General features: G+C 38.0%; 1 protein-coding gene across 6 annotated transcripts; it reads left to right on the plus strand.

Moving 5' to 3' along the window:
• Positions 1-24: 24 nt before the first annotated feature.
• SLC25A27 (solute carrier family 25 member 27) lies at positions 25-27,649 on the plus strand. Of its 6 annotated transcripts, none has more exons than XM_025991022.2 (9): positions 25-400; positions 2,906-3,097; positions 4,911-4,995; positions 10,095-10,217; positions 12,196-12,308; positions 15,682-15,766; positions 18,863-18,955; positions 19,582-19,684; positions 25,047-27,649. In XM_025991022.2, the coding sequence occupies exons 1-9, from the start codon at positions 295-297 to the stop codon at positions 25,116-25,118; spliced, it is 972 nt and encodes a 323-aa protein (XP_025846807.1). In that variant the 5' UTR covers positions 25-294; the 3' UTR covers positions 25,119-27,649. The 6 variants fall into 6 exon arrangements, with proteins under 6 accessions (XP_025846807.1, XP_025846808.1, XP_025846804.1 ...); XM_025991023.2 differs by having other exon boundaries at positions 92-400; positions 24,947-25,419; XM_025991019.2 differs by having other exon boundaries at positions 93-400; positions 24,781-27,649.
• Positions 27,650-27,789: the final 140 nt, after the last annotated feature.

Raw genomic sequence — 27,789 nt, forward strand, 5'->3', positions numbered from 1 at the left:
CCGAGGGGAGCCTCCCTCGCGGCCAATCAGAGAAGGGCGCCCAAGAGGCGCGCGGCCCGGCGGACTACATTTCCCAGAAGCGCCCGGGCCTCGCGTTGTTGTTCTGCTCTCAGGCCGGGGGCACCTCTCCATCCCGGGGCTGCTAGGAAGGCTGTAGGTTTCGCCGAGCCGCCTGGCTGAGCCGAGCGAGGGAAATGGTCCCCGCTCCGCCACTCGCGGGTTGAGAACGGGCCGCCCTGGCAGAGTGGCAGGCCGGTCGTAAGGGGGTGTACCGTCGTCCCGTCTTGCTGCTGAATGTCGGTTCCAGAGGAGGAGGAGAGGCTTTTGCCGCTCGCCCAGAGATGGCCCCGAGCGAGCAAGTTCCTTCTGTCGGGCTGCGCGGCCACCGTGGCCGAGCTAGGTACCCGGCCGCCCCCTCCCGGACCTCCCCCGCGACTCGCCGTCGAGGTGCCGCGCTGGGGGGGGGGGGGGGGGGCGGGGGGGTGAGGGCGCGGGCGGGCGGCTCCGGCCCCCGGGGTGTGTGGCCCGCTGCGTGGCGCCCTCTCCTCGCACACCTGCCCGGCCGGCGGAGGTGGCAGGGTGGGGACGAGGCCGGCTTTGCGCGGAGGAGGCGCGGGAGGTCACCAAGGTCTTTTCCTTCCAATTTCGCCGCCCTCAGAGGTGTGCTCTTGCGCCCGAAGGTCCGCGCTTGGGAGCTTCAGGAGCTGTCATCCCTCCCTTCCGTGAGGATGACCTTTTAAGAAACACAACCCACCCTTCATCCTTATTGAGATGATCTCTCTGGTTCATATTCCCACGTAGCCGCGCCGTATCATTGTCTTTGGTAGACTTGCGGGACTTGGCATTATTAACCTGTCACTTACTGAGCATCCACTCAACATCTGCCCGTTGTCCTCCTTGAGCGTAACTCATCTGTACCGTGTCTACCTTGCAGGATTCTGAGAAGTAGAAAATATGTAAATGCGAACTCCAAGGCGGGGCACCCATTCATTGCAACATTATTATAATTACTATACTATTAGGCTGTGATGATAGTGCTTAAGGAGGTTCGGCCCTGACCTTGCTTACAGCTAGGTGGGCAGACAGGCAGAGACAGGCAGTTACATTGTGCTGCTTATGATGAAGGTATTAAGGATCATAAGAACATAGAGGACGGACGGTTACATATGCCGAGCAAATCGGAAAACCGGAGGCCACCTAGGGAAGATTATGATGCCCTTGCATGAGCAGCTGGCGTTCCTTCAGTGATTTTGTGAGCAGAGTGCCTGTGTGTTCCCTGTGAAGCCTTCACTGTGCATTTTAAGATTAGCCTTTCATTTTCTTGCCTGTTGGAAAACAAAACAAGCAACAGCTTTGCTGTGTTATCATTAGGAAATGTTAGTTTGTCCTCATCTAAAATGAATTTGTTTTCTATTTCCAGCAGAGCCAGCACGCGATCTGTTATTTTGCCCCTTGTGCTCCTCCACTCTTGCGCTTTGGACCCTCTGTTTTCTCTTTCTCTTCTCCTCAAGCTGATGGGAAATTTTTGTTTTTACTGAAATACAGTTCACCAACTTTTAAAAAAAAAAATTAAAATCAGATTGGAGAATTAGATATTTCTCTTTCTTTCTTTCTTTCTTTCTTTCTTTCTTCTTTCTTTCTTTCTTTTTCTTCCTTTTTCTTTCCTTCTTTTTTTGATCCTGATTGTTTCCTCCTATGACCAATGGCAAAGAAACATTCCTTCTCTTCAAAGTTTGTGGAGAATGGTGTGGGGGCTGGGGATGGGAAGCGAGGAAATAAAAATTTGAGATGGTTTTGATTACAAAACAATTTAGGATCAGAACCTGAAGCATTATTTAAGTAACCAGCAAGTAAACCAGACTTATTTTGAAAGGCATAAACCATGTTAATATAGAGACACCTTTATCTTAAGACTTTTCAGGGCTCATATGTTAATAAAGCATTGTTTAAATTCTCTACGTGCAAACTACTTCCATTTTAGGGGGACTATCAGCAAGATATTTTTTCCAAAGACCAGTGGTAAGATTTAATATTTTCTTCCCCCTACTCTGTTTTCTCTTGGAAAAAAGCGTAAGTACGATTTTGTATCAGGCGGTGGTCATTGAAAAGACTCATGTAATGTCAGTAGTGTTCATGAATTTCTCTGAATCTGGTTACTTCACTTATTTGGGACATACGAGTATAAAGTTATGAGCTTGATCTTCCTAATGTGGGCCAGTTAGCTTCACCGTTTCAGAGTAAAATGTCTACTTTGAATTCAAAATATAATCATTAGAAAAAGATTTTTCAAGTACAATTGGTACTTGTATAAAAAGACATTATAAACTCAATATTGCATCTCCTATATCTCAAACCTCAGGTCAGTGAACATCACCCATGAAATTACAGAATTCATCTTCACCTGCATTTAATATGAACCTGTCAGAAATAATACAGTATTCTAAAAGTCACACTGGGTCTCAATCATGGTTACAGTCAAGGGGGCATCACAGAATATGGATATCTGAAATTATTTCCATTGGAAAGCAAAAATTAAGGACTAAAGTAGATTTTAGGCTGAAATTTCTGAGTAAAAAGAACCCAAGTCTTGTGACTTTTTTTTTCCTGATTGGGGGGGAGGGGATTGGGGAGGGATGGTGCTCTGGAACAGTGATTCTTAAATTTGGGAGTGCATAAGAATCAACCAATTTCTAAACCCCCATCAACCTATTCAGAATCCATAGGCATGGGGCTAGGAAATAAACCATTTTAACAATTTCCCTAGCTGTTTCTGATGTATTCTAAAATTTGAGAAACACTGATCCTGTGGCGACTGAAATATTTGTCCTGTGACTTTAGAATTTTATACTTTTTGTTTGTTTCTCTGAATGTTATGGGTTTCCCCCTCATTTTGTTTTTTTGTTAGCAACCTTTCCCCTCGATCTCACAAAAACTCGACTCCAAATGCAAGGAGAAGCTGCCCTTGCTCGGTTGGGAGACAGTGCAAGAGAATCTGCTCCCTATAGGGGCATGGTGCGCACAGCCCTAGGGATTGTTCAAGAAGAAGGCTTTCTAAAGCTTTGGCAAGGAGTGACACCTGCCATTTACAGACACATAGGTATTTATCTTGATTCTAGCTGGTAAGTTTGTTATGAGTTCTATGTTTGTGTCCTCTGCTTTTGTGTTTAGCTGTGCCAAAACCCAGTTGTTTTTTCCTACTAATGTGATAAATGAATATGTATTCTCTTAAGAAAATTAACCACCAATCATTATTAAGGAATGATTGCCTTAAATTTTTAGAAATGCATATAGAAGTATTTAGGGATGAACTGTCATGATGTCTGTAATGTACTTCAAAACAATAAAGCAAAAAAAAAATCAAATACGGCAAAAATGTTAGCAATTGATAAATCTCAAGGATATAGAGGGAGTTATTTTCTCTGCTTCTCTGCATGTTTGAAGATTTTAAAGATAAAAAAGTCATTGATATTTTTCTCTATTTTAGAGACTTTAAAACAAAATTTAAATTTTTCATGTTCTTTGAAAATTAAAACATATTTGACTAACATGCTAAATCTCACTAGTCTCTGTCCCATACACTACAGACTAGGCAACTCTGAAAGAGAACAGGGACGACTGATCCAATTCTGGCAATTGAGTGATTGTAGTGATTTTTGCCCCAGTTCCTAAGGCTACCTAACTACCTATGTGGGCCTTTAGTCACTGTTGATTTTTGCCTCAGTTCCCAAGGCTACCTAACTACCTATGTAGGCCTTTAGTCACTGTTAAAGGGAAATAGTTGTAACGGTGCCTTAACCAGTGAGAATACTTTTCTGCTCTGCTTCTAAAATGGCATTCACGAAGATAGTCTTTGGGTTTTCAGTTTGTGGAGAGGAGAAGATAAACTTGGTTTCAATAGGAGGTAGGGCAGGTGCAGCATTCTTCTCTACATTCATGCTCTTTCCCCAAGTGCGTAGGAACCTTTGACCAGAAAGGTGTCCAGTTCTAATACCAGCTTATTATTTTTAAAGCTTCTGTTCTTTAGATACGTAAGTTAGAATGTATTCATGAAGAGCAATCCAGAAGTGTGTATAGAGACTGTTGTTGTTTTGGTGCTTTGTATATTTTTGAATATGTTAACATATTTTATCAAGCTTACTGAAATAGCAAGAAAAGGACTCTCTAGGAATACCGTGTACTGATTTTAATGACTTTTATTTTCCAGTCTTTTTAAAAAATGTGTTCTCCTTTGCTCCCCATTATTGAGTTTCACTTTTCACTTGCATTTTATTGACCATCATCTATGGCTTCACAATTAAGATTCATATCATATGTTTGACAGCTGACTGAAAAATTACCTGAATATAATAAAGTATTCAGTGAAGTTATGCATGTTTATTAAATAGAAATGCCTGCTGTGTACCAAGCTCTGTAGGGTGATGGTACAAAAGACCCATACAGTAGTGAAAACACACAAAGCCTGCCCTGAAAAGCTCGTAGTTTGAAGGAAAGATGAGCAACAAATTCAAGTTAATCTCCAATTAACGTGATAAATGTCATATTAAATGTACACCTGGGTAGTTCTAGGGGAACAGAGAAGCATGGCAGGTATAGTGGCAGTCTAGAACACTGGAGGTCAGAGAGCACTTTTTAGAAAACACATTCTTTGAATTGAGTCTGGGAGGACAAGGAGGAGTTGGTAAAACAGAAAAGGTTGAATCCATTCCAGAAAGATCAGATAGCATGTGAGAAGGCCTGAGGCTTAAAAAGACCTGGCATATTTAGAGAAACATCAAGCAAAGCCTGCATGTTGGAAGCATAGGCCACATGAGAGAACAGCACAGAGAGCTTGACTGGCCCAGGTCAAAATAACCTCTTGTTTTATTAAACATATAGCTGAATTTACCTTTTAAATGATCCATTCTACACAGTGTACTCTGGAGGTCGCATGGTCACATATGAACATCTTCGTGAAGTTGTATTTGGCAAAAGTGAAGATAAGCATTATCCCCTTTGGTAAGTTTTGTTTTGAAAATAATACATACTTTTGACCCTAAGACTCTATCCATTAGATTTGTATAAAATCGTATATTTGTGCCAAAATTGCCTCAAGCTAAAGGCTTAAAATAATAAATAATTACAATGTAAATCCAAATAAGGGAGCATTTACTGCACAGTGTACATAAACATACATGTGCATATGTATAAAAATTTTGTATATATATTATGTAACATTTTAATATTAAAATAATTCTTACAGAGCACCTTCTTTATGCCAAAGAAGAACTTTGAGTCACACAGAGATAGGCTCAAATTCTTGTTCTACTAGTATGTATGTAATCTGGGTAAACTACTTTACCATTTTGATCTTCAGTTTTCTTAGCTGTGGAAGTAATATCTACCATCAGGGTTTTGTTTTTGTAGGATTAGATGAGATAATGAATGTGCATGCATATCACAATATTTATAACAGAAAAAGAAAACAAGGTTATAAATAATATACAAAGAAATCTTACAAATAAATTAAAAATATATTTTAAAAACACAAAGAAAAATAGGGAAAGGATATCAACAGACAAAATTCACAAAAGAAAAAATATAATGTTCATTAAATATATAAAAATGTTCAACTTCACCAATAGTCAGGGAAATTTAATTAAAGCTATCTTTTAGCCAGTAAACTATCAACAGGAATGTAAGTTATTCTATATAGCCTTTTTGAAGAAAAGAGTATCTGTTAAAATGTTTAAATGTGTATACTCTTTTGACCCAGAAATTCTTCCTTTATGAAATAATCATATTCAAAAATACTTGTACCTATGCATAAACACAGAGACACACAGATATTGGCTGTAGTGGTGTTAATTGTAATTTTTTTTTTTAATTAAATAACTGGGATCCCTGGGTGGCTCAGCAGTTTAGCTCCTGCCTTTGGCCCAGGGTGTGATCCTGGAGTCCTGGGATCAAGTCCCACGTTGGGCTCCCTGCATGAGCCTGCTTCTCCCTCTGCCCGTGTCTCTGCCTCTCTCTCTCTCTATGTCTCTCATGAATAAATAAATAAAATCTTTAAAAAAAATTAAATAACTAACAATTTGGAAATAGATAAGTTTTGATATATTTCTACAGGGAAGCATAATACACAGCTTTGAAAGGATGAGGTAGGTTTTATATGACTAACCTATAAGGATGTCTATAATATCTTTTCTGGACTAAAAAAATACCTAAGTCACTACTATAAGAAAATGACAATAAGCAGAATTTTATCTTTCAGGCAAAATCCCTTGGCTCTGTTTTTTTAAAAAATTATAATGTATGAAGCTATACTAATTGCTTTCCCAGAATTAGTGATGATATATGTTAATAATCTTTGCGTTCTGTAATCCTCCCCAGAAAAGAAAGGTATAGATAGATAAGGGGTTCAAAGGAAATATTTCACTATGAGGTCAACTCTCAGGATAGATCGGCTTGGTGTCTTTTGACCCAGTCAGAACAATTCAGTCAATTCAGTCATTCAGTTCAGGTATTTATTGAATTATCATGGTGTACCAGTCCTGTACTTAACACTGAAGCTATAGTAATGGAAGACAGTCCCTGCCGTCACTGAGCAAGAGTAATAGAGACATGTTTAATGCAATCCCTATCAAAATACCATGGACTTTCTTCAGAGAGTTAGAACAAATTATTTTAAGATTTGTGTGGAATCAGAAAAGACCCCGAATAGCCAGGGGAATTTTAAAAAAGAAAACCATATCTGGGGGCATCACAATGCCAGATTTCAGGTTGTACTACAAAGCTGTGGTCATCAAGACAGTGTGGTACTGGCACAAAAACAGACACATAGATTAATGGAACAGAATAGAGAACCCAGAAGTGGACCCTGAACTTTATGGTCAACTATCCATTGGAAGAAGGAAAGACTATCCATTGGAAGAAAGACAGTCTCTTCAATAAATGGTGCTGGGAAAATTGGACATCCACATGCAGAAGAATAAAACTGGACCACTCTCTTTCACCATACACAAAGATAAACTCAAAATGGATGAGTTTTGGAGGAAAGACTATCCATTGGAAGAAAGACAGTCTCTTCAATAAATGGTGCTGGGAAAATTGGACATCCACATGCAGAAGAATAAAACTAGACCACTCTCTTTCACCATACACAAATATAAACTCAAAATGGATGAAAGATCTAAATGTGAGACAAGATTCCATCAAAATCCTAGAGGAGAACACAGGCAACACCCTTTTTGAACTTGGCCACAGTAACTTCTTGCAAGATACATCCACGAAGGCAAAAGAAACAAAAGCAAAAATGAACTATTGGGACTTCATCAAGATAAGAAGCTTTTGCACAGCAAAGGATACAGTCAACAAAACTGAAAGACAACCTACAGGATGGGAGAAGATATTTGCAAATGACGTATCAGATAAAGGGCTAGTTTCCAAGATCTATAAAGAACTTATTAAACTCAACAGCAAAGAAACAAACAATCCAATCATGAAATGGGCAAAAGACATGAAGAGAAATCTCACAGAGGAAGACATGGACATGGCCAACATGCACATGAGGAAATGCTCTGCATCACTTGCCATCAGGGAAATACAAATCAAAACCACAATGAGATACCACCTCACACCAGTGAGAATGGGGAAAATTAACAAGGCAGGAAACAACAAATTTTGGAGAGGATGCGGAGAAAAGGGAACCCTCTTACACTGTTGGTGGGAATGTGAACTGGTGCAGCCACTCTGGAAAACTGTGTGGAGGTCCTCAAAGACTTAAAAATAGACCTGCCCCACGACCCAGCAATTGCACTGTTGGAGATTTACCCCAAAGATTCAGATGCAATGAAACGCCGGGACACCTGCACCCCGATGTTTCTATCAGCAATGGCCACAATAGCCAAACTGTGGAAGGAGCCTCGGTGTCCATGGAAAGATGAATGGATAGAGAAGATGTGGTTTATGTATACAATGGAATATTACTCAGCCATTAGAAACGACAAATACCCACCATTTGCTTCAACGTGGATGAAACTGGAGGGTATTATGCTGAGTGAAGTAAGTCAATCGGAGAAGGACAAACAGTGTATGTTCTCATTCATTTGGGGAATATAAATAATAGTGAAAGGGAATATAAGGGAAGGGAGAAGAAATGTGTGGGAGACACATATCAGAAAGGGAGACAGAACATAAAGACTCCTAACTCTGGGAAACGAACTAGGGGTGGTGGACGGGGAGGAGGGAGTGGGGTGGGGGTGAGTGGGTGACGGGCACTGAGGGGGACACTTGACGGGATGAGCACTGGGTGTTATTCTGTATGTTGGTAAATTGAACACCAATAAAAAATTAATTTATTAAAAAAAAAAAGAGTAATAGAGACAGATGCCAAACAATTAGAATTATGTCACAATTGCCAAAGAGGCAGTGGTTATAAAATTCTCAAGGAGAAAAAACAGTGCTAATGTTCATCATTGTGAGAACCAGGCACTCTCCTAGGCTGCTGGTGGCAGTGGAGACTGATACAAGTTCTATGAAAAACAATTTGCAGGGCCTATCAAATGTCATGTAAATGTTCAGTTAGTTAAAAGTTAAGCTATCTAAATAAATTGTGATGTGTCCATAAAATGGAATGCTATGAAACCATTTTTTTCAAATGAGGCAGCTGTATATTAATTGATAACTTTTAGGAGAAATATAACTTATTTCTATAGGATATAGAAATATAAAGGATATTATTAGGGAAAATTAAGGTATAGAACAAACAGTATACAACCTGGCATTCTACATTTGTGCTTTTTAAAAAATATTTATTTATTTGAGAGAGAGAGAGAGTGAGCAAGTGGGTGGAACGGGAAGGCAGAGGGCCAGAGAAAGAAGTCCAAACAGACCCTGAGTTGAGCATGGAGCCGGACATGGGCCTCGATCCCATAACCCTGAGATCACGACTGGAGCAGAAATCAAGAGCCAACAGCTCAGCCAACTGAGCTACCCAGGCACCCCTTACATTTATGCTTTTAAAAAGGAGTATTAAAAAAAAAAAAATAAATAAAATAAAAAATAAAAAATAAAAAGGAGTATTTATACCTGTATGTTTATTTGTACACAAACTATCAAATGTAACTTAGTGTTTAAGACTGTGTGGTCCCCACTGAGACTTCCTGGTGTTATATCTTGGCTGTACCGCTCACTAGTTATGTGATTTGAGCTGTCATTTAACTGCCTTTATGCCTTGGTTTCCTTATCTGTAAAGAGGATATAACAGTAGTACTAATGTCGTAGGGTTGATATAAAAATTAAATGGTGTTTTTAAAAATGCTTAAACAGCGCCTGACATAATAAGCATTCAGTGGATGCATTATTATTATGTGCAGGAAATCATAAGAAACTAGTAATTATGATTGCTTCAGAGGAAGGGAACTAATAACAAGGACCTTTTTACTCTATACCCATGTATACCTCTTCAAATATTGTTTTAGAGTAAAAGGAAAGAAAATACCCCTTTTCTTCTAAGAAAAGGTAAAAGATGATCAGAGCCTGGTTTGGGACAGAAGTAGCTGGAATGGAGAGGAGGGGATGGATTCAAAGCATGTTTAAGTATAGTAGTCTAGACTTGATCACCATTGGCTTTGGAAGGTGAGGAGAAGGAAGAGACTAGGGATTGACAGAGTTTCTTCAAAGAGAGAAAAGTTCTCAAACCCCTTTTACTTTGCAAAACTACTAAGATAATAGTTTACAAAATCCGACTTACCAGCTTTCCTCTGTTAGACTGATTACATCTATGCTGTATTTATTCCTCTGTGGTTGGAACTAAACTACAATTAAATGATCAGCTCAGGTATTTATAACATTGAAGCAACTACCCTTCCTTTGAATTTCAGGCCACAGAAGGCCCGTGAAACCAGATTTGATTTTTAACTCCTCATAGTCCTTTAACCCTCCCTTCAGTAAACAGATGAAACATTTACTTTCCTCTGTGATTTGCTTGGGTCCATCCTTTCCTTTGCTTTGTCTTAAATCCCCTGCACTGGGGCTGGACCAGCCTGGTACTGTTCACTACAAAATTTGTAAAATTAACAGGAACTATTAAAAAATGTATCTCCTTTTATAATTAGGAAATCAGTAATTGGAGGTATGATGGCTGGTGTTGTTGGCCAATTTTTAGCCAACCCAACTGATCTAGTGAAGGTTCAGATGCAGATGGAAGGAAAAAGGAAACTTGAAGGAAAACCTTTGCGGTAAGTTCTCCAGTTAACTGATATGTTCCTTTTCCCCATCATACTTTGAACACGTACCTAATAACTTAATGCATTTTTGTGATCCAACATTCAATAAAGACATTAAGTCTGACTCTTTCAACTTAAAAGATGTATTCATTAAGAGGAGGGCTAATATGGATCTTTTCTTTGCATGATAAAGTACATGTGTTCTCTACCAGAAAAAATATATATGTGTATGTAGCTGTCTGCTGCTTTTCCCAGCCAATTCAGCTAGACTTGTCCTCTTACATCTTGATATAAAGAGTTTAATCACTAAAATTTGCCCTAGTTTGAATCCCAGTTTTGCCGCTGTAGCTTAGTGTTGTGGAAGTCACTTAGTACTCTTAGTCTCTGTTTATTCATCTTTAAAAGGGACCATTCAAAAGGTTTGCATGACATTAGACTGCCTGGCTTATCTGGCTAAAAGCTAGATTCCTTTCCCTTTATCCCTCAAAGAAGGGAAATGGCAAGATTGACCTTGCAAGTTCTTCCCACTTTCCTGTCTAATCCCACTCTTCCTCTTTTCCCCAAGTTTAAGGAAGGTTTTTATTATGCCTTTGTGACTTAAAATTGTCCTATTGCATTACTCTACATTATTGAAGTCTACCTTTCTTCAAAGGACTTCATGTTCAATAATTTATTAAAATACCACTTAGCCTGTTTCTCTGGGAAAGGAGCAACATCTTAAGAGATTGATAGACATCTCCCAGAAAAGAGGATAAGTGCAGAATGCCTTGGGCTGAGTAGGAAGAGGTCTGCTCCTCTGAACACTGCAGGTCTGTGGCTGGGCCAGAGGTGAAGGAGGGTTTGGGACCTCCTTTGGGAACCCACCACTGACACTGACCACTGCTCTTCATTGTGCTGCTCCTCTAGTTGGCCCAGTAGAAGATGGGGTTGGGCTTAGCAGTGCAGGCCCCTCCTGAGGTCTCCAAACAGAGAACACCCACCACAGAGGAGAAAAGGGTACCACTGACTTACCCAAGTAGTTTACAGAATCTCAGGGCCCATTTTGTCATATTGTAACAACTTCTAATTAACTACTAAGTAGCAGGAAGAAGTGATGTTGTCATGGTTGCCTATATGGAGGAAAACTATTGGGATCTAGAAAAATCTGAGTTTATAACTAATCTCGTCAATTTTTTCCCGTTCCTTTGTCTCCACTGTTGGAAATTTTTGGTTTGATATAGGAGTAAAAAATATTTCCTGTTGGTTTAAAGAACGTCAGCTTTGGGAGCAGACAACCTGGGATTTGTATCCAGCCTTTACCACATTTTAGCTATGACCCTAGTCAAGCTCCTTAACCATTCTAAGATTCAGTCTCCTCAGATGGACATTGGAATGTAAATTTACACTTCATAGAGTTTTTGGAGATAAAATTTATCTTATGTATATAAAAAGTCTTGAGCTTAATAAGTGCACAATAGATTTTCACTACAATGACCATCATTTGTGAGTTTAACTTCCCCTGTAGCTTTACATGCCCAATAAATATGTCGTATTATCTTTTTGGTAAGGCTCAGGGGATATAATGGCTAAGTAAAAGCCACTCAGCTAGTAAGTGGCAAAGGCGGCATTGGACTTCAGGTATTTCTGACTACATAAAAAAGACTATTATTTTATAACAGGGTTTCCGGATTTGATCATGGTACAGCAGCATTTTTAACTTGAGTACAGAAAGCTTACAATCAGGATAGGATAGTAAATTTTTATAAAGCCAAAAGTATTCAATCTTAAGAACTTCTATTATGAGATTGCTCTCCCTATTCTTTGGACTAAGAATGTCATTTCTCTTATGAGAATATGTGAGGATTGATTTTTTAAAAAATTTCTAACAATCCTGGATAATTAAATGTTATTTTATTCCAAATTATAACAGCTATAGGTGAAGTTTATCCAGCCACATTCCATACACAGAAATGCATAAAATTTTCACATTTCTTTATTATTTTTCCTTTAGATTTCGTGGTGTGCATCATGCATTTGCAAAAATCTTATCTGAAGGAGGAATACGTGGGCTTTGGGCAGGCTGGGTACCCAATATACAAAGAGCAGCACTGGTGAATATGGGAGGTAATGGAAACTTTATTGAACTCTGAGAAGTCCTAACTGCCTTCATCATTGTAATGATAAGCACTGACTTTAGGGAAAATGAAAAATTTTATTTTATTATTTTTAGTAATATACTTGGCAACAGTCTTCTTTCATGTTGTAACACCTTAATTGAATATTTTCTCTAGAAAATTTTTGCTTTTCTCCATGGATCTGTGAAAAGGATTGCATAAAACAAGCAAATGTGATAGTAAAGAGTTAGGACTAAACTATTTATAAGATCTCCTGTCTACCCATACCCTACTCTAAGATCCAAACTGGCATACGTAACCATGTGACAATCATTATATCCAGAATCTACAAATCCTATTCTTTATAATCCAGCTTGTATAGCAGGCATCCCAGCCTGGAGATCTGAACGTATCCCAAACTCATCCTGTCCCTCACGTCCCATAGTCAGTTACTTATTGCTTCTGTCTTATAAATATTTCTTAAAAGTGTACCCCCTCCAATACCTAACACCTTGGTGTCCTTAAAATGGCCATTTTTATAATTCTCACCATCAAAGCCACACAGCAAGGGCACTGCCACAGGCCATCAGGTAGTCTCATCCTCTGTCCTCAAATGTATACCCAGTATCCAGGGGGATTTATCTTAAACACAGATCTGAGCATGTTACTGGGACCCTTAAAAACCTTTTACTGGCTTCTCATCACTTACAGAAGAAAGTGGAAATTTTATAACATAACATAGAAGGTCTGCACAATCCAACTAGCGCCTTCAGGGAATTAAGCAATTCATTGATTCAGGAGTAAAGAGTGAAGCATAGTCATTAGCTAGAAGGTTCCACTGCCTCTACATACCAGGCTGCTCCTCACCTCATACTTTCTGTCCTCATTCCTCTTCTGCTATTTAGTTTCCTTCTGCAGGTCTTTTTGTACTCAGCTGAAGTGTCTCTCTACCATGTATTTTTCCTGAACCCCATAACCACCCTTCTCTGGCCATGTTAGTTAGATGCCCTTTTATGTGTTTCTCTAGTTCCTGGTGCTTGTACCTCATTCCATTGTGTTTTTCTGTGTGTCTATCTCCTCCACTAGATTGAGTCCCCTGAGGCAGTTTTTATTTATCATTATTTTCCTAGTCCCTTATGTAGTCAGTAAACATTTGATGCACAAGTTAATGAATGAAAGGATGTTTCTAAGACCAAAATTATATGGTTCTAGGAAATGTATAGCCTTTTTGAGGGTTATAGTAACATATCACTTAAACATCAAAGGAAGTAAATCTATTTTTTTGTTTTGCTATTTCAGTCCATCCATGGCTATGTATCATATTAGTGGATATTTTAGTTACCAGGAATCTTTATTTTTATTTTATTTTATTTTTTTTACCAGGAATCTTTATTGATGATAGTTTCTCAATTCGATGCTTCAAAATCTGTTGTAGCTCAGATTTCTTTTCCAGCTTCCAGCTGTCTACTTAGCACACTCATTTGGGTTATCTTGAATAGAACACTTTGTGTCCAAACCAAACTCATTTATCAAACTACTTCCTTCTCCTCCATTTTCCCAATCTCAAAATATGATATCATCTCACTTGAACAATGCAGAAACCTAGACATGAGTTTTGTCTCTTTCCTTTCACTCACTCGTTATAGCCAATCAGTTAACAAGTCCAGCCACTTCTGCCTCCTAGCTGTGTCTCACATCCATCCACTTCTTTTCATTCCTGAAGCTACTCCAAGTATTATCCATCTCCTACTGAATCACTACAAAAGCCTCCAAAGTAATCTACCCCAAAGCCGTTTTATCCCACCATGCATCAGAAACTGCTCTATTTACCACTCCATCATCTTATTTAAACATCTTAAATGAGTCAGTCCTCATTTTCACTATCTCCAAAAGTGGCAGCTCTGCCCTTCAAACTGTTTAAGCTCAAAATCTTATAGTCATGTCTGACTCCTTTCTTTCCCTGTCTATTCAGTTTATTAATTCTGCCTTCAAAATATATCTAGAATCTGACCAGTGTTCCACAGCTCCTTTATCCAAACCATCGTCTATTATCAGAATAAATGCAATAGTCTCATGTCTAATCTATCTTGTGTCCCTGTAGTCTAGTCACAGCCAAACAGCGAGAGTGTCCGTGTAAATAGTAACCCAGAGTAGTCACTGCTCTGCTCAAAATCCTCCCTTGGCTTCTGTTGTTCTCTATCTTCTGGACTCTGCTACTTCTCTGACCTTTGCTTATTCTGCTCCTGTTAGACCAGCATTTTTGCTGTTCCTCTAACATACTGAGGTAACATTTGCCTCGGGGGATAAAATACGTACTATTGTTTTTCCTGGGATAGGTTCTCATAGATAGCTACAAGGTTTTATTTCTCATGTTTCCTTTAGGTCTCTATTTAGAGGTTATTAAGAAGCCTTTCCTGATCACCCTCTTTAAAATTCATGTACATCATTCTTCTTTACCTTCTGATATTCTTATCCCTCTTTCTTTGACTTATCATCTGGCTTCAGAGCAATTACAACTATCTGAAATGCTGTGGTTTACTTGTTTGCTTATTGTCTCATCCTTTAACAAAGAATAAGGATTTTGTTCAATTTGTCCATGGCTCTTTCCTTAGCACCTAGAATAATGCCTACTACCTCATGTTAGATACTCATGTACTTGGTGAATGACCAAATGTATCTATCCATTCTTGCCTCTTTATAATTCACCTCCTGTACTTCACTGTAGGTAGCCTTTATAATAAACTCCAGTGTTGTAATATATCACTGTTTAAAACTCTTCAACAGCTCTTCATTGTCATTAGAAAAAAATACAGAAAGCTTAATGTAGAATAACAGTCAGGACCTTTTACTTATAAGTGACAGAGTTTCAACTCAATCTAACAAGAGTGAAAAAGGAATTTATCATCTCAAATAGTAAGAATTCCAGGGGTTGAGCTGACTTTAGGCATAGCTGGATTCTGATGTTTAAATGATATAATTGAGTATCTGTCTCTCTTCCTCTTTTCTTCCCCCTCCTTCTGTAGGTCATTTTCCTGGGCTCGAGAATGATAGTGGTATCTTTCATTCTTGTACACATTCCTGTCCCAAGTCTAACATATTTTTTTTTTTCTGAGAGAGAAAGAGTGTGGGAGCAAGCACGGGGATGGGAGGGGCAGAGGGAGAGGGAGAGAGAAAGAATCTTAAGCCAGCTCCATGCTCAGCAAGGAGCCTGACATAGGGCTTGATCTCAGGACCCTGAGATCATGACCTGAACCAAAATCAAGAGTCTGAGCCTAAATCGACTGAGCTACCCAGGCATCCTAAGTCTAACATATTTTTAACATAAAAGACATTCATTATCAGATTAATGAATATTTCACCCTTTTTTTTCTTTTTATTGCCAGATTTAACCACTTATGATACAGTAAAACACTATTTGGTACTGAATACACCACTTGAAGACAATATCATGACTCATGGTTTATCAAGGTAAGTGATTGTTTTAGTTTAATTTTTTTTCTGTATCACTTTTCTTCCATATTTGGCATAAATTTTAACCTTTTGTTTGTTTCTTGATTGAGAATCTAGTGATATCACCCTTAGAGAAATGTAATAGTACATTTACTAAGAAAATTTTCTTAAAATTTTTTGCAGTTAAAATGAGGAAGAGAGAGACAAAGTTGCAGAATGTTTCATATTAAACCATCCCAAATATTTTCACTTTAATGGGACCCTCCTGGGGTCAAATTTTATTGATCAGTTCTCCAATTCCACAGATATGTTTGAGCATCTTTTATGATAAAGGCACCTGTAAGGTGTTGCAGTGGGCACAAAGGCTAACCCAGGTTCCTTTGCAGGGAGTTGACCAAGGGGAAAATAAGACAAATATAAAAACAATGTACAAGGGCACCTGGATGGCTCAGTCAGTTAAGCATCTGCCTTTGGCTGAGGTCATGATCCCAGGGTCCTGGGATGGAGCCCTGCATTCTCAGGCACCCTGCTCAATGGGAAGTCTGCTTCTCCCTCTCCCTCTGCCCTTCCTCTACTAGTGCATTTTCTCTCTCTCTCTCTCTCTCTCTCTCTCTCTCTCTCTCACTGTCTCTCTCTCTCAAATACATAAATAAATACAATTTTTAAAAAACAAAAACTATGTGTGGTAAATGTAAAAGGTGACTAGCTACTGTAATTTTCAGAAGAGGGAGAAAAAAATGACCACTTGGAGGGGCCTACAAAGGTGTTTTCAAGGGCTGTAGCTGTTAAGCATGATTATTTAGTTCATCCTTAAGAGGCTGGCTTTCTCTGAAACAGTGCTGATGGGATATCTGAAACTGGTCTTACAGATAGCCATGTGGCCTCCTGGGAAGATCAGAAGCTCATCCAGTCACTTTCTGTCCATTATCACTTCAGCTGTGTCCTTGGCTTCATCTGGGGGTGTTGCTAGCAAGGAGTGAGTGATAAAGGCCAATAGCAGAAAGAAGCAATGTCCATTTCAGTGCAAGTAGCTTGGGCGAAATTGATGTTCCGTTTATTGCTCTATCTTTTCCCTTTGACTCCAGATACCATATTACTTGAGGCCTCCTTAATACATTATTCTCTGTCTTTTAATACTTATTTTTTTAAAGTCTAGCCAGGTCACACTATATCCTTAGGTGTTGGTTAAGATGTTTCTGTGTGAAAATATGAAGGTATATTAAAATCAATGGTATTAAACCTTCAAAGAACCTGACCTAATAGGAAAGAGTATAAAAAGAGCAGTAGTGATGTACATGGTGAAAAAAAGAGCTCTTTTCACATAGACAATGCCTGTTATGTGGACAGAGACCTCAGAATGTGATATGCACAGCTGGGTCATTTGCTGTAATATGAAATAGATTGTATGGGATCCTTCCCTTGAATTCAAGTACTGTTAAAGTAATTTTATGCTTTGAATTATAAATCCTGGCCTGAAAGAGGTAGACAAGATTCTCAGTACTTTTTGCTACAGCAGTTGAAAATAAGAGAGAGTATAAAGATTCCTAAGGCAGCTTCAACTTTCCTGCCACAGAGCCTTCAGAGACTTCAAAAGCCTTGGCACAGAAGTTGGTGGTCCTTATTTTTGTGAGGTATTTGATGTCCTGGAATGACCTAAAAGTTTGCCACAATTTTCCTTTCCAGCTTTCCATTAGCCAAACATAAGCTGTTATTCACACTGCCTTGATCCTAGTCTGCAGACTCAGCTTCTGGGATGTGGGACTTCATTCTCTTTGACTTGGGTTGACCACCCCTTTTCTCGTCTCCACTTTCTTGTGGAAAAGTTTAAACCAGTTTGTGGGTTTTCGGTTTATGGAAATTTATGCTCCATATTGCCTCTCATGCCCACATTTATAATGAACTGCTAGTGATTTCTTAACATTTTCGTCACTCATTTACAGAATATCGATTTACTCTCCAGTAGGTTGACCACATCCATTTTTGTCTGTTCTGAGTAACTGATAACCTTTTTGGACAAAGGGAGAAGGGATAAACAAACTCATTAGCCCTTAGGCCTGAGCATCAATTGAAGGAAAAACAGGAATTTTCCAATTAGATGGGGGTGCAGGCATGGAGGTGTTGCTTAGTATGGTAAGCACAGAGAGCTACCTTAGTTATATTGTTAGAGCATAGTGGGCGAAGAGAGAGGTGATCTTGGAGTAATATGTGTGACAGTCAGTATATGACCTAAATCAGGTAACAGGAAATGAGTCTTAGATAGCTTTAAGTACGGAAAAATGACACAGTTGGACTTGTATCTTAGATCCCTTAGGTTAGGAAAAAGAAGGTAAGATTATTTTCAAATGGAATAGCTTAGTGAAGTGATGCATACACAGTGGTCAGAGTAAATTTTTTGTTTCTTAAATATTAACCAAAGTAGGTGATTCCCCAGCTTAACATCCTTTCGGTGACTTCTATTTGCATCTAAAATACAATCAGACTCCTTTAATAGCCTTCACTGGCTCGGCTCTGCCTGCTTCTTCAGTCTCTCATCTGGCTGGACTCAGTCCTTCAGGGCATCATGGCCACGTTGGCTGCTTTGTCTCTTCACCACACCAAGGGCATTTCTGACCCAGGGCTTTCACTGGGCTGATTGTCTTGCCTGCAGCATTCTTCCTCCATGTCTTTAGACAGTTGCCCCTCCACCATTCAGGTCTCAGTTCTGTTGCTACTCAAGAGCCTTTCCACAACCATCTGTCACCCAGTTATGCCCCATCACACTATCCCATTCTGTTTTGTTCTTGGTACTTATCAGCATCTGAAATTATTCCTTTCTTCTCTGCCTCTTCCCAAGTAAGTGCCTCAGGGGCAGGATCGTTGGTATCCTCTTCAGTACCTGGAAGAGTGCCTGCCACCAGTAGGTGTTCAATGTATATTTGTTGACTGGACATTATTTTTAGTTTTTATTTTTTCTACCTCTTTAATGACTTCATTAAGCATTGATTTTAAGCTAAAATAAGATTATTATGGAGAATACTATAATATATTTAGTATTCCATTCTTTCTAAATATATACATTTCCTTTTCTTACAATTTAGAAATTGTTATAATTATTATCTTTCAAATTCATTATAGTTTATGTTCTGGACTGGTAGCTTCTATTCTGGGAACACCTGCTGATGTCATCAAAAGCCGAATAATGAATCAACCACGAGATAAACAAGGAAGGTAAGTCTACACTCTCCATGTGTTCAAATGTCTGTAATAATAAGGTTCCTTAAAAATGTTTCCTTGTGTTTATTCTTGATAGAAGTGTATCTGTGTGTCCATGTGTTCAGCCAGCAAACTACTTTTATGTCATTACCTGCTCTTTGTCTGATGGAAAAGTACTGTGCATTTGGGGATATAAGCTAATTTAATGACCATATTATTTAGACACAAGGTATTTATTGTGATTTTATTGTTTTCAAAGAGTTTATGAAAATATACTCTGCTGAGAATTTACAGAGCACTTTCTTCAGAAGCTTATGACTTACAGGTAATATGGAGAATTTGATTTGATATAAAACAGTATGTTCTCTCTGGAAGAGACCAGGTGGAGTGAATTCTAAGTATAAGACTAAGGGTGGGATAAATCCGAAGCGTCAACCTTAGACACCTAAAGGAATTATCTTTAAGCTCAAAAAAAAATTTATTTATACTGAACCACAAATATTATTTGTTCTAAACTAGCAGAAAATGCTTACGTCTCCTTATTATAGTAAGTTTCCTTAGATTATTTTTTAATTTATGTTTTATTTGTACATCTGTTTATACACAAGAAATTTAGCAAAACTGTCTTCTTTCCTCTTTAGGGGACTTTTGTATAAATCATCAACTGACTGCTTGGTTCAGGCTGTTCAAGGAGAAGGATTCATGAGTCTATATAAAGGCTTTTTACCATCTTGGCTGAGAATGGTAACGTTAGGTTTTTCCTTCCTTTGTTTTTGTTTTCTTTGTACTTAAATTGCTTTTAATCTACAGATATTTTCCCCCTTTCTCTTTTGGTTTTTAGCATGGCTCTGCCCCCCAAACCACAATTCTTTATCTCTTTTTCATATCTCTTTTTGTTTTCTTTTTACCTCTCTTCAGAGTTCTATTACCTTCCTTGCTGGATTAAAGTAAAATAATTCAGTTACATCTAGAAATGAATAGGTGGATATCCTGTTGTTGTAAAGCCAGTAGAAAGGGTTTTCTGCAATGTAAAACTTTTAGTAGTCCATTTAGCCGAAGTATTACAAGTTTGGGACAGGTATAAAGGTTTTATACTAGATACCATTCCTATGAAAATGTTACTGTTTCAAACAAAATTTGTTACCTTGCTAGCAAATGTTGCATTATCCATTAATACCTATTACCATAAAGCTTGGCTTAGTAAGAAAACATTATGTAATTTTTATTTGTTCTATATATTACTTTTTACTGAGTAAATGAAGATATAGAATTAGATTTATTCAAGTAGCATAACATATATAGTAAAGACAAGGTACTCAATTATTTTGGAAGTTAAAACATATTTGAACTGAATGAATGAGTCATGGATTTAGAGATTCAAACAATCAACACTTTACACAATTTAATAATATTAATTGAGCATCTACTCCATGCAAAGCCCTATACTCAGTGCCTGGCTTTGGGATGAACAGGAGAGTCTCAGCCCCTACTCTAGAGCTGAAGCTTCTAGTTTAGGTAAGAACAAACATTGAATAAAAAAACTAAAAGTGATGAGTGGTTGAGGAAATGTGCATGGTGCTATGAAAATATATAGCAAGGACATATAGCTTAGGCTTGGAAATTAGGAGTACCTCCTTGGAGAATGAACTTTAAAATTGAATTCTGAAGAATGAATAGGACTTAGCTGGGTAAAAAGACCAAAAAAAAAAAAAAAAAAAATCCAGGTAGAGGGAATAGGTGGAGTGGACAGAGACAGGATGAATTCAGGGAACTGAAAGAAACCCAGCAGGCCAAGGCATGGAGACAGGGAGGAGAGAGGCACAAATTGAGGCCAGAGAGAGGCAAAGGTCAGTTTGGCAAGGGCTATAGGACCCATAAGAGTTAGGGACACCAGCTTGATGACCTGTGTAATTTTAAGAAGATCATTCCGGCTGCCATGTGGGTTGGGGAAAGGCCAGGACTAGTGGTAGATGAGACATAATGATAGCTTGGACAAGAGTAGTGGTAGATGAGACATAATGATAGCTTGCACGAGAGATGGAAATGGGAACACAAAAATGATTGAAAAAATAATTTAGGAGAAAGAAAGGAGCTAGAAGCATGACTGGATAGGGAGGGTAAAAATGGTCAGAGAAGACAAGGAAAGTGGGGCTTTATTCCCAGATTCCCAAACTGAGTAACAGATGATGTAATCTCCTAACATGGGGATCATTTGCAGGGAAGATTCTATGGTAGAATAGCAAGCTTAGGTCTAGATTTGTTAAGTTTGGGATATTCATAGGACATTTAAGAGCAGATGTATAGATGGCTCCTTAATATATCGATCTGGATCTTACAGAGCATATGGGGATGGAGCTTTAGAGGTGAGCACTGTCTACATATAGATGGGAATTGAAGTTCTGGGAATAATTGACATCACCAAGCAATAGTAGATATCTATTAACATGGAGTTAATAGCCAAGCCCTTAGCAATAGCTGATATAAAAGTGTACCCAAGTGTAAAACATTATTTTGATTGTCTTGATTATACCTTGAAATTATCTCAAATCTGTGGATATTTCTTAATGGAAAGGAAGATTTTGATTTGGCCTGCATGAATCAGGCACTATCCTAAGTGCTGGTGGCACTAGGGAATAAGAGGTTTATTTTTTTCATGAGAGCAGCTTATGATGTGATGGAGAAGACAGACATGTAAGTAGTTAATACTACAGAAATAATAAAGCCAATATTATTAAATCACTTGGTATTAGCACCAACACTATGCTAATCATTTTAATGGCTTAACTCACTGAATTCTCCCCACAATGTCTTCAGTAGGTTATTATCCCATCTCTTTTTATAAGAGGAGGAACAAAAGCTTAAAGAATCTAAATAACCTGCCAGGTTAAGTAGTTATTACTTAATGGAGTCAGGGCATCAAACCTAGGAATTTTGACTCCCGAGGACATGGTGTTACTAAGCAGGTTGTACTAGTGCTCTACTTGTGGTATGAACAGAATGTGGTGGGAACATGGATAGTAACGTAAAAATGGCTTTAACTGTTTAGGAAGTCACAAAGTCTTTCACAGAGACAGAGACAGTATTTGATGTGAGCTTTGAAAGATCAGTAGACATATAACAATAAGAAAGGCATGAAGGAGCAACATGAGCATAGGCCCCCAAGTTCATGTATGGACCTAGTAGGTTTGGACAACTGCAGAAAATACAGGGGAGCTGGAGAATAGGTCCTCAGAGGGGAAGTGGTAGGGCAGATTCCAGAGAAGTTCTTAAAGACCAGGGGAATATGAACCTTGGGGTCAGTGGTTTAGGTGGAACCCTGTAGTAAGAAAGCAGCTATTTAATCATGGGAGCAAAGTACTAAGGTTTGTTTAGGGACAGGATTACTTTGGCAGCAATAGAGAAGATACATGGAAAGCTAGGACCCAAGGAAAGGAGGTTTGGCAGTGGTCTAGCTTGGAGATGACTGTAAAAATGGAGAGAAGGTAGATTCTAGGGACATTTATGGTAACTTCACAGGACTTAATAATTGATTATATGTAGAAGGTGGGGAAAGGAATGAAGGAAATGGGGCTTTTATGTTTCTAGTGTGGGAGACTATAAGGATGGTGAGACCATTGATGAAAACACAAAATCAGGGTCAGGAGGTATGAGGGTAGTGAGAATATCCAAGTACAAAGGAATACTGAAACGATTTAATCTAACCTGTTCTCTATATGCGTGAGACTTGCTTTATAAGTGAGAAAAGGTACTTCACAGCTGACAGACATTGTGCTAAGCTCTTTACACACATTATTTTTTTAAGTCTTATAAGAACCTAATAAAAGAGGTAGTGTTATCCTCATTTTTCAGATGAGAAAAACATGGCTCCAAGTAGAAGAAACTGGCTCAGGTTCATATACCTAGTATATGGCAGAGCTGGAAACTGACTGTAGTTCTATTTAGTTCTAAACCCATGCTCCTAAGTAATACAATATACTGAGTGTGCCTGCATCCTGCAGCTAGGTAAAGAAGTGAGGGTAAAGAGACAGTGTCTGGTGACAGGGAGATGTTAACTAGAAAAAGGCCTGGTTCACCAGGGTGCCACTGCCTTGTTGATCTGCCACAGTGCATGACCCTAAGCTTAGAAGACTGACTCATGACCACTTCCAAATAAACTGGCCTGCAAATAGATTCACCTTCAACTGAACTCACTGAAATGGATGATCAGACCACAGTATTGGCTCATTCACATTGGGAAAAACACTTGGCAAGTGATCCAGATGCTGAAGTCCTCTGAACAGTGTGCTTCCTCCTAAATTCAAGCTATACGTGAAGGCAAGTTATAATCAGAAGGTTGCTTGCTGAACACACAATAATAACAGGAAGAGCTTATTTGTAATCTTAGTATTTCAGAATACCCAAGAGCCCTTATATTTACCCATAATAATAGGCACGAATAAGGCCTCTGTTTTTCCAGCAGTTATGGCAACAGGCAAACCAGAGTAGACAACAGAGGTTCATATACACTTGAATTATTTACAGATGTTAGTGAAGAAAACACAAGTAACCATGTACTACTCCTGCACAGAGGCTCATTATATGCCATTTGTATACTACCCCTGTTATTGGCTATATGATCTACCGGTTTAACTTCTATTGATAACCCAAGTAAACTCAACACCAGTCCCTTCTGCTAGCTGAAGGTACTACGACCTGGCTTTGCTCAATCCCTGATTAATATTTATTTTATTTGCATAGTCTAATTACTAAAGCAGTTAGGAACGATTACATAGTCCACCCGTAACTAAGACCTCTATCCCCTGATCTGATTGCAGTTCTATCATTGGCTCACTTAATTTTTGTTGTCATAAGAATATGATATTGTCATTTCATATTCTTTATTTTGTCCGTGTCTCCATGGACATGTAACTAACCAAGATGTGTTCTTCTAAATTCTCTGGTAAAGTCTCAGTCTCCCAGTATTACCTACTCAATATTTCCAAGCACAAGACATTAATATTGCTTTACAAACTCTCTAACCAAATACATTTTATATTCTAATTGCTCAGGCTTCTTTTTTGCCCTAGTATGATTGTTTTTCTCTGACCAATATTACCTATCACCTACGAACCAAACCAGCCAGGAACTGGATCTGAGCCACCCTTTCTCTGATGATTACTTCCAGTGTTTCCTCTGCAGTCTACTTCCATGTCTTTGATATTTTTATCTTCTGTTGTTAAAGAACCCTCATCCCTTTATAATTCCTATTGATGCGGTTACACCTTCATTCAAGTTAGGCAAGTCTTTCTGAGCTGGAAACTCTTTTCTCTCTTTAATGTGAATTTTTATATCCATTTTGTGATATATCAGGTGTTGAGTTTATGATCTAACTCTCAAAGGATAATCTTTCATCTTCACTTTCAAGTTCTTAAATGTCCTTGTCACACTCCACAGACAAACTAAACATAGAGGAGCCCAGCCTAGAATTCAGGCATGCTAAGTCCTAGCTTTTTAGCCAGTAATGGTTCAGTAGAAAGAACCCTAGAGTGGAAGCTAGAAGCCTGTACTCTAGCTCCACATGTTAACAGCTTTTTGATTGCTAAGCCTCAGTGTCCTCATCTGTAAAATAGGGGTATCATTACCTTTCTTTTCTATTGTAAATTGTTCAGAGAAATCTATGAGAAATAAGACATGAAAATACTTTAATTATAAAGTGCTCTATAAAAGTGAAATACCACAATATTTGTTTTCAGCCTAAGTGGATTCAAAATGACTTTGCCATTCAAAGATGTATATGCATAAATGTAGAATATTCATAATCACTTTGAAATATGCACTAACTTCTTTGGTTAATCTTTCAGACCCCTTGGTCAATGGTGTTCTGGCTTACTTATGAAAAAATCAGAGAGATGAGTGGAGTCAGTCCATTTTAAGCCCTTAAAGATGCAGCCCTTAAAGATACAATGTTCAGTATCATTGAAATATGGGCATCTACAACACACACCCCTATTATTTCTACCTCTTTAGGAAGACACCTTACTCCACAGAGACTGTGATTTATAGGGGGCAGCACTTTATTTTTCTCTGGAAACCCAAGTTCTCTTTGACTCCTCTTTTTGTTCAAAAGCAATCTGGTTGGATTACACAAGGCTACCCGATGAGACCCGGCACAGAATTTTCAAGAAGATTTGAATCCTGAGCACTTACCTTGGGCGAGAAGACCTTTGAGATGCTGTTCTGTGCTGAAGAGCCTACTTAGTGCCAAACGGGAGACAGCATCTCAGACCTGAAGTAGACAATAAGAATGTGGAATAATATATATATATATATGTATGTATATATATATATACACACACACATAGTGATTCAGAAATATATTCAAACTGTTGTCAGTATTTTCAGTTGAAATTTGATGATTCTTTTTTGGCTGTTGTTAAAGCGCACCTACTGTAAATTAAAGAGAGGTGAATGAAAATTCATGAATAAACATTTTGAATTTCCATAGTGGTGAAGGAAGTTGATGTACCTTTTCTTACCAAGAGGACAAAAAAACATCAAGCTGAGATGATGTTTGGATTTCAAGGAATGCAGTTTATTTCTGTCAGTGTCCCATATTTTTAGTTAGATCTGTATTGTTGGCTGGCATCCACTGTACATGCTAAGGATTTCCTGACAGCCATGGACTGAGTCCTGATGAACACAGAGAAAAATGTCTACTTTGTTACATACGCCATTGCAACTAGAGTTTGCTGCTAGTTCCTAAGAATCTCGATATATAAACAAATGCAGCTTATTTGATTAAAGCTTAGGTTGGGTAGGTCTTTTTCATAAAGCAACTTCTGTTACTATTAGCCTTTCAGTGGCATTTCAAAAGCAAGGCTGCTTACTTGCTGCTGTAATGAAGCCAGCCAATTCGGACAGGCATCCTTTCTCATCTCTCCTTCCCTAAACTAAGGGCCATAGAGAGAGAAAACTCAGAAATCACTGAAGCTATCTCTAGCCTGAATCTTACTCAGTTCTGACAAAGCTTCCTGCCTAAATAGTGATAAGTATAAAATGCCTATGGTATACATTTATGTCTCCAAACATCAAGTCAAATCCCTTTTCTTATTTTAGAAAGGTGAGAGATTTCTTCAGACTGACCTATATACCACCTGCTCTCCCAACCTCAGACAGTAGGCATTTCTGCATGGATGGATACAATTGTGGGTAGAAGTTGTACCTGTCTCCATAGGAAAACTGAAAAAGCTTAGACCCAAGAAAGACCTTGGAGTTAACCAAACAATTTATTATGGACATAGATGATGTTGAACAAAAAAGTTTACAAGTGCTCTGTGGTTGCACTAATGTATAATCACTGCCATATAAAAGGGGAAGTATACTTTAAAATATATTTTAATGTGATGTACTAATATGCAGTAGCTTATTGTTTTTCTATGAAATTTTAGAATGTGGAGTTTAATCAAAATCTGTTGGTGATCTACTTTTCCATTGCATCTGTCAATCTGTATAAATTGAGTTGTTAAATATATTTAAAATAATATTATGTACTTAAATTCCCAAGTGTCTGCATTGGGACCACTTTTGGGAACTCTTTGGGTTTTCATGTTTTATAACTTTTAAAATTATGTAAAGACTGGATAAAATATACAAACTGGACCATGAAAAAAATTATTTAGCTTTATTCTTCCAGGGGTATGGGGTGAAAACACTGCGTTAAGTGCTGAGACTGTTCCTTGATATCTGGATTCAACATGAATAATTGGAATTTTTTTAACTTGAAGTGACTCCTTGGGATCATTTAGTTTAACCCTCTCATTTTACATGTTATGAAACAGAGGCCCAGAGAAGTAGAGCTGCTTATGCTCATGGTTTACTTCATAGCAGAGCCTGGATAAAAATACAGATTTCCTAATTATTATTAAAATTGGCAGTTATTATATATTAATTAGGTACATAGTCAATGCCTTATGTTATCTTCACAACCCAGTCCAGTGCTCTTGAATCTTCCAAAACCAGATTTTTCTTTATGGCATTTTTTTCTGTCTTATACATTTTAAATAAATTTAAATTGTCTTTAACACAAATTTTAGAATGGAGTCACACCATACCTTAGCTTGAATATTAAGACCTTCCATCATCTGACCAAATCCTTTATATCCAACACATATGTCTCTTCACAGTTCATATTTTTTCCAGTGAAGTTATATTTATTAACGTATCTTGTAATTTTGCTTTATTTTTACCAACTTGAAATCATCTTGATCCTCTTGTGGATCCAAATAATCCACAATAGATAAAAAGCATAAAAAAGTGTAAAAATTTCAGTAATTTTGCATCCATACTAGAAGATTTAACCATTGCTGATTAGAAGATTACTGTATGTGGTATTTATCCTTAGTATTGAATACCTAATATTTAAGTTTGTTTTGCATAGCTTCCACATTTTACTCTTCCCAATTTTTTCTCATTGAGAAATAGTTACTTTTAGTTATATACAATTGTTTTATTATAAGTGAATTAACATATCTAAATAGAGATAGCATTTCTTAAATTCGCTTTTAGTAAGAAATAAAGTGTCTTTATCAAGTGCTCCAAATTCTATTTCATTATAAGCCACTAGTGGTAGGACCATGTCTTACTTTTATATAAATCTTTACTTGTTAGTAGCATTTCTTTGCTGTTAGGTATGCAACAAAAATTGATTACAATTATATATACATAAATCAATTAATTGTGTGTTCATTATTTTAAGAAGCTATCAGAGACTAGTCTGAAATTTCTTTCACTTTGCTAAGAAAAAACACAAGGAAATAATTCAGGGAGGTTTTAAATGTTAAAAAAAATGCTGTTCTGTCATCTTCACCTTT

This window comes from Vulpes vulpes, chromosome 1, assembly GCF_048418805.1.
Source record: "Vulpes vulpes isolate BD-2025 chromosome 1, VulVul3, whole genome shotgun sequence".
Classification (NCBI taxonomy): Eukaryota; Metazoa; Chordata; class Mammalia; order Carnivora; family Canidae; genus Vulpes; species Vulpes vulpes.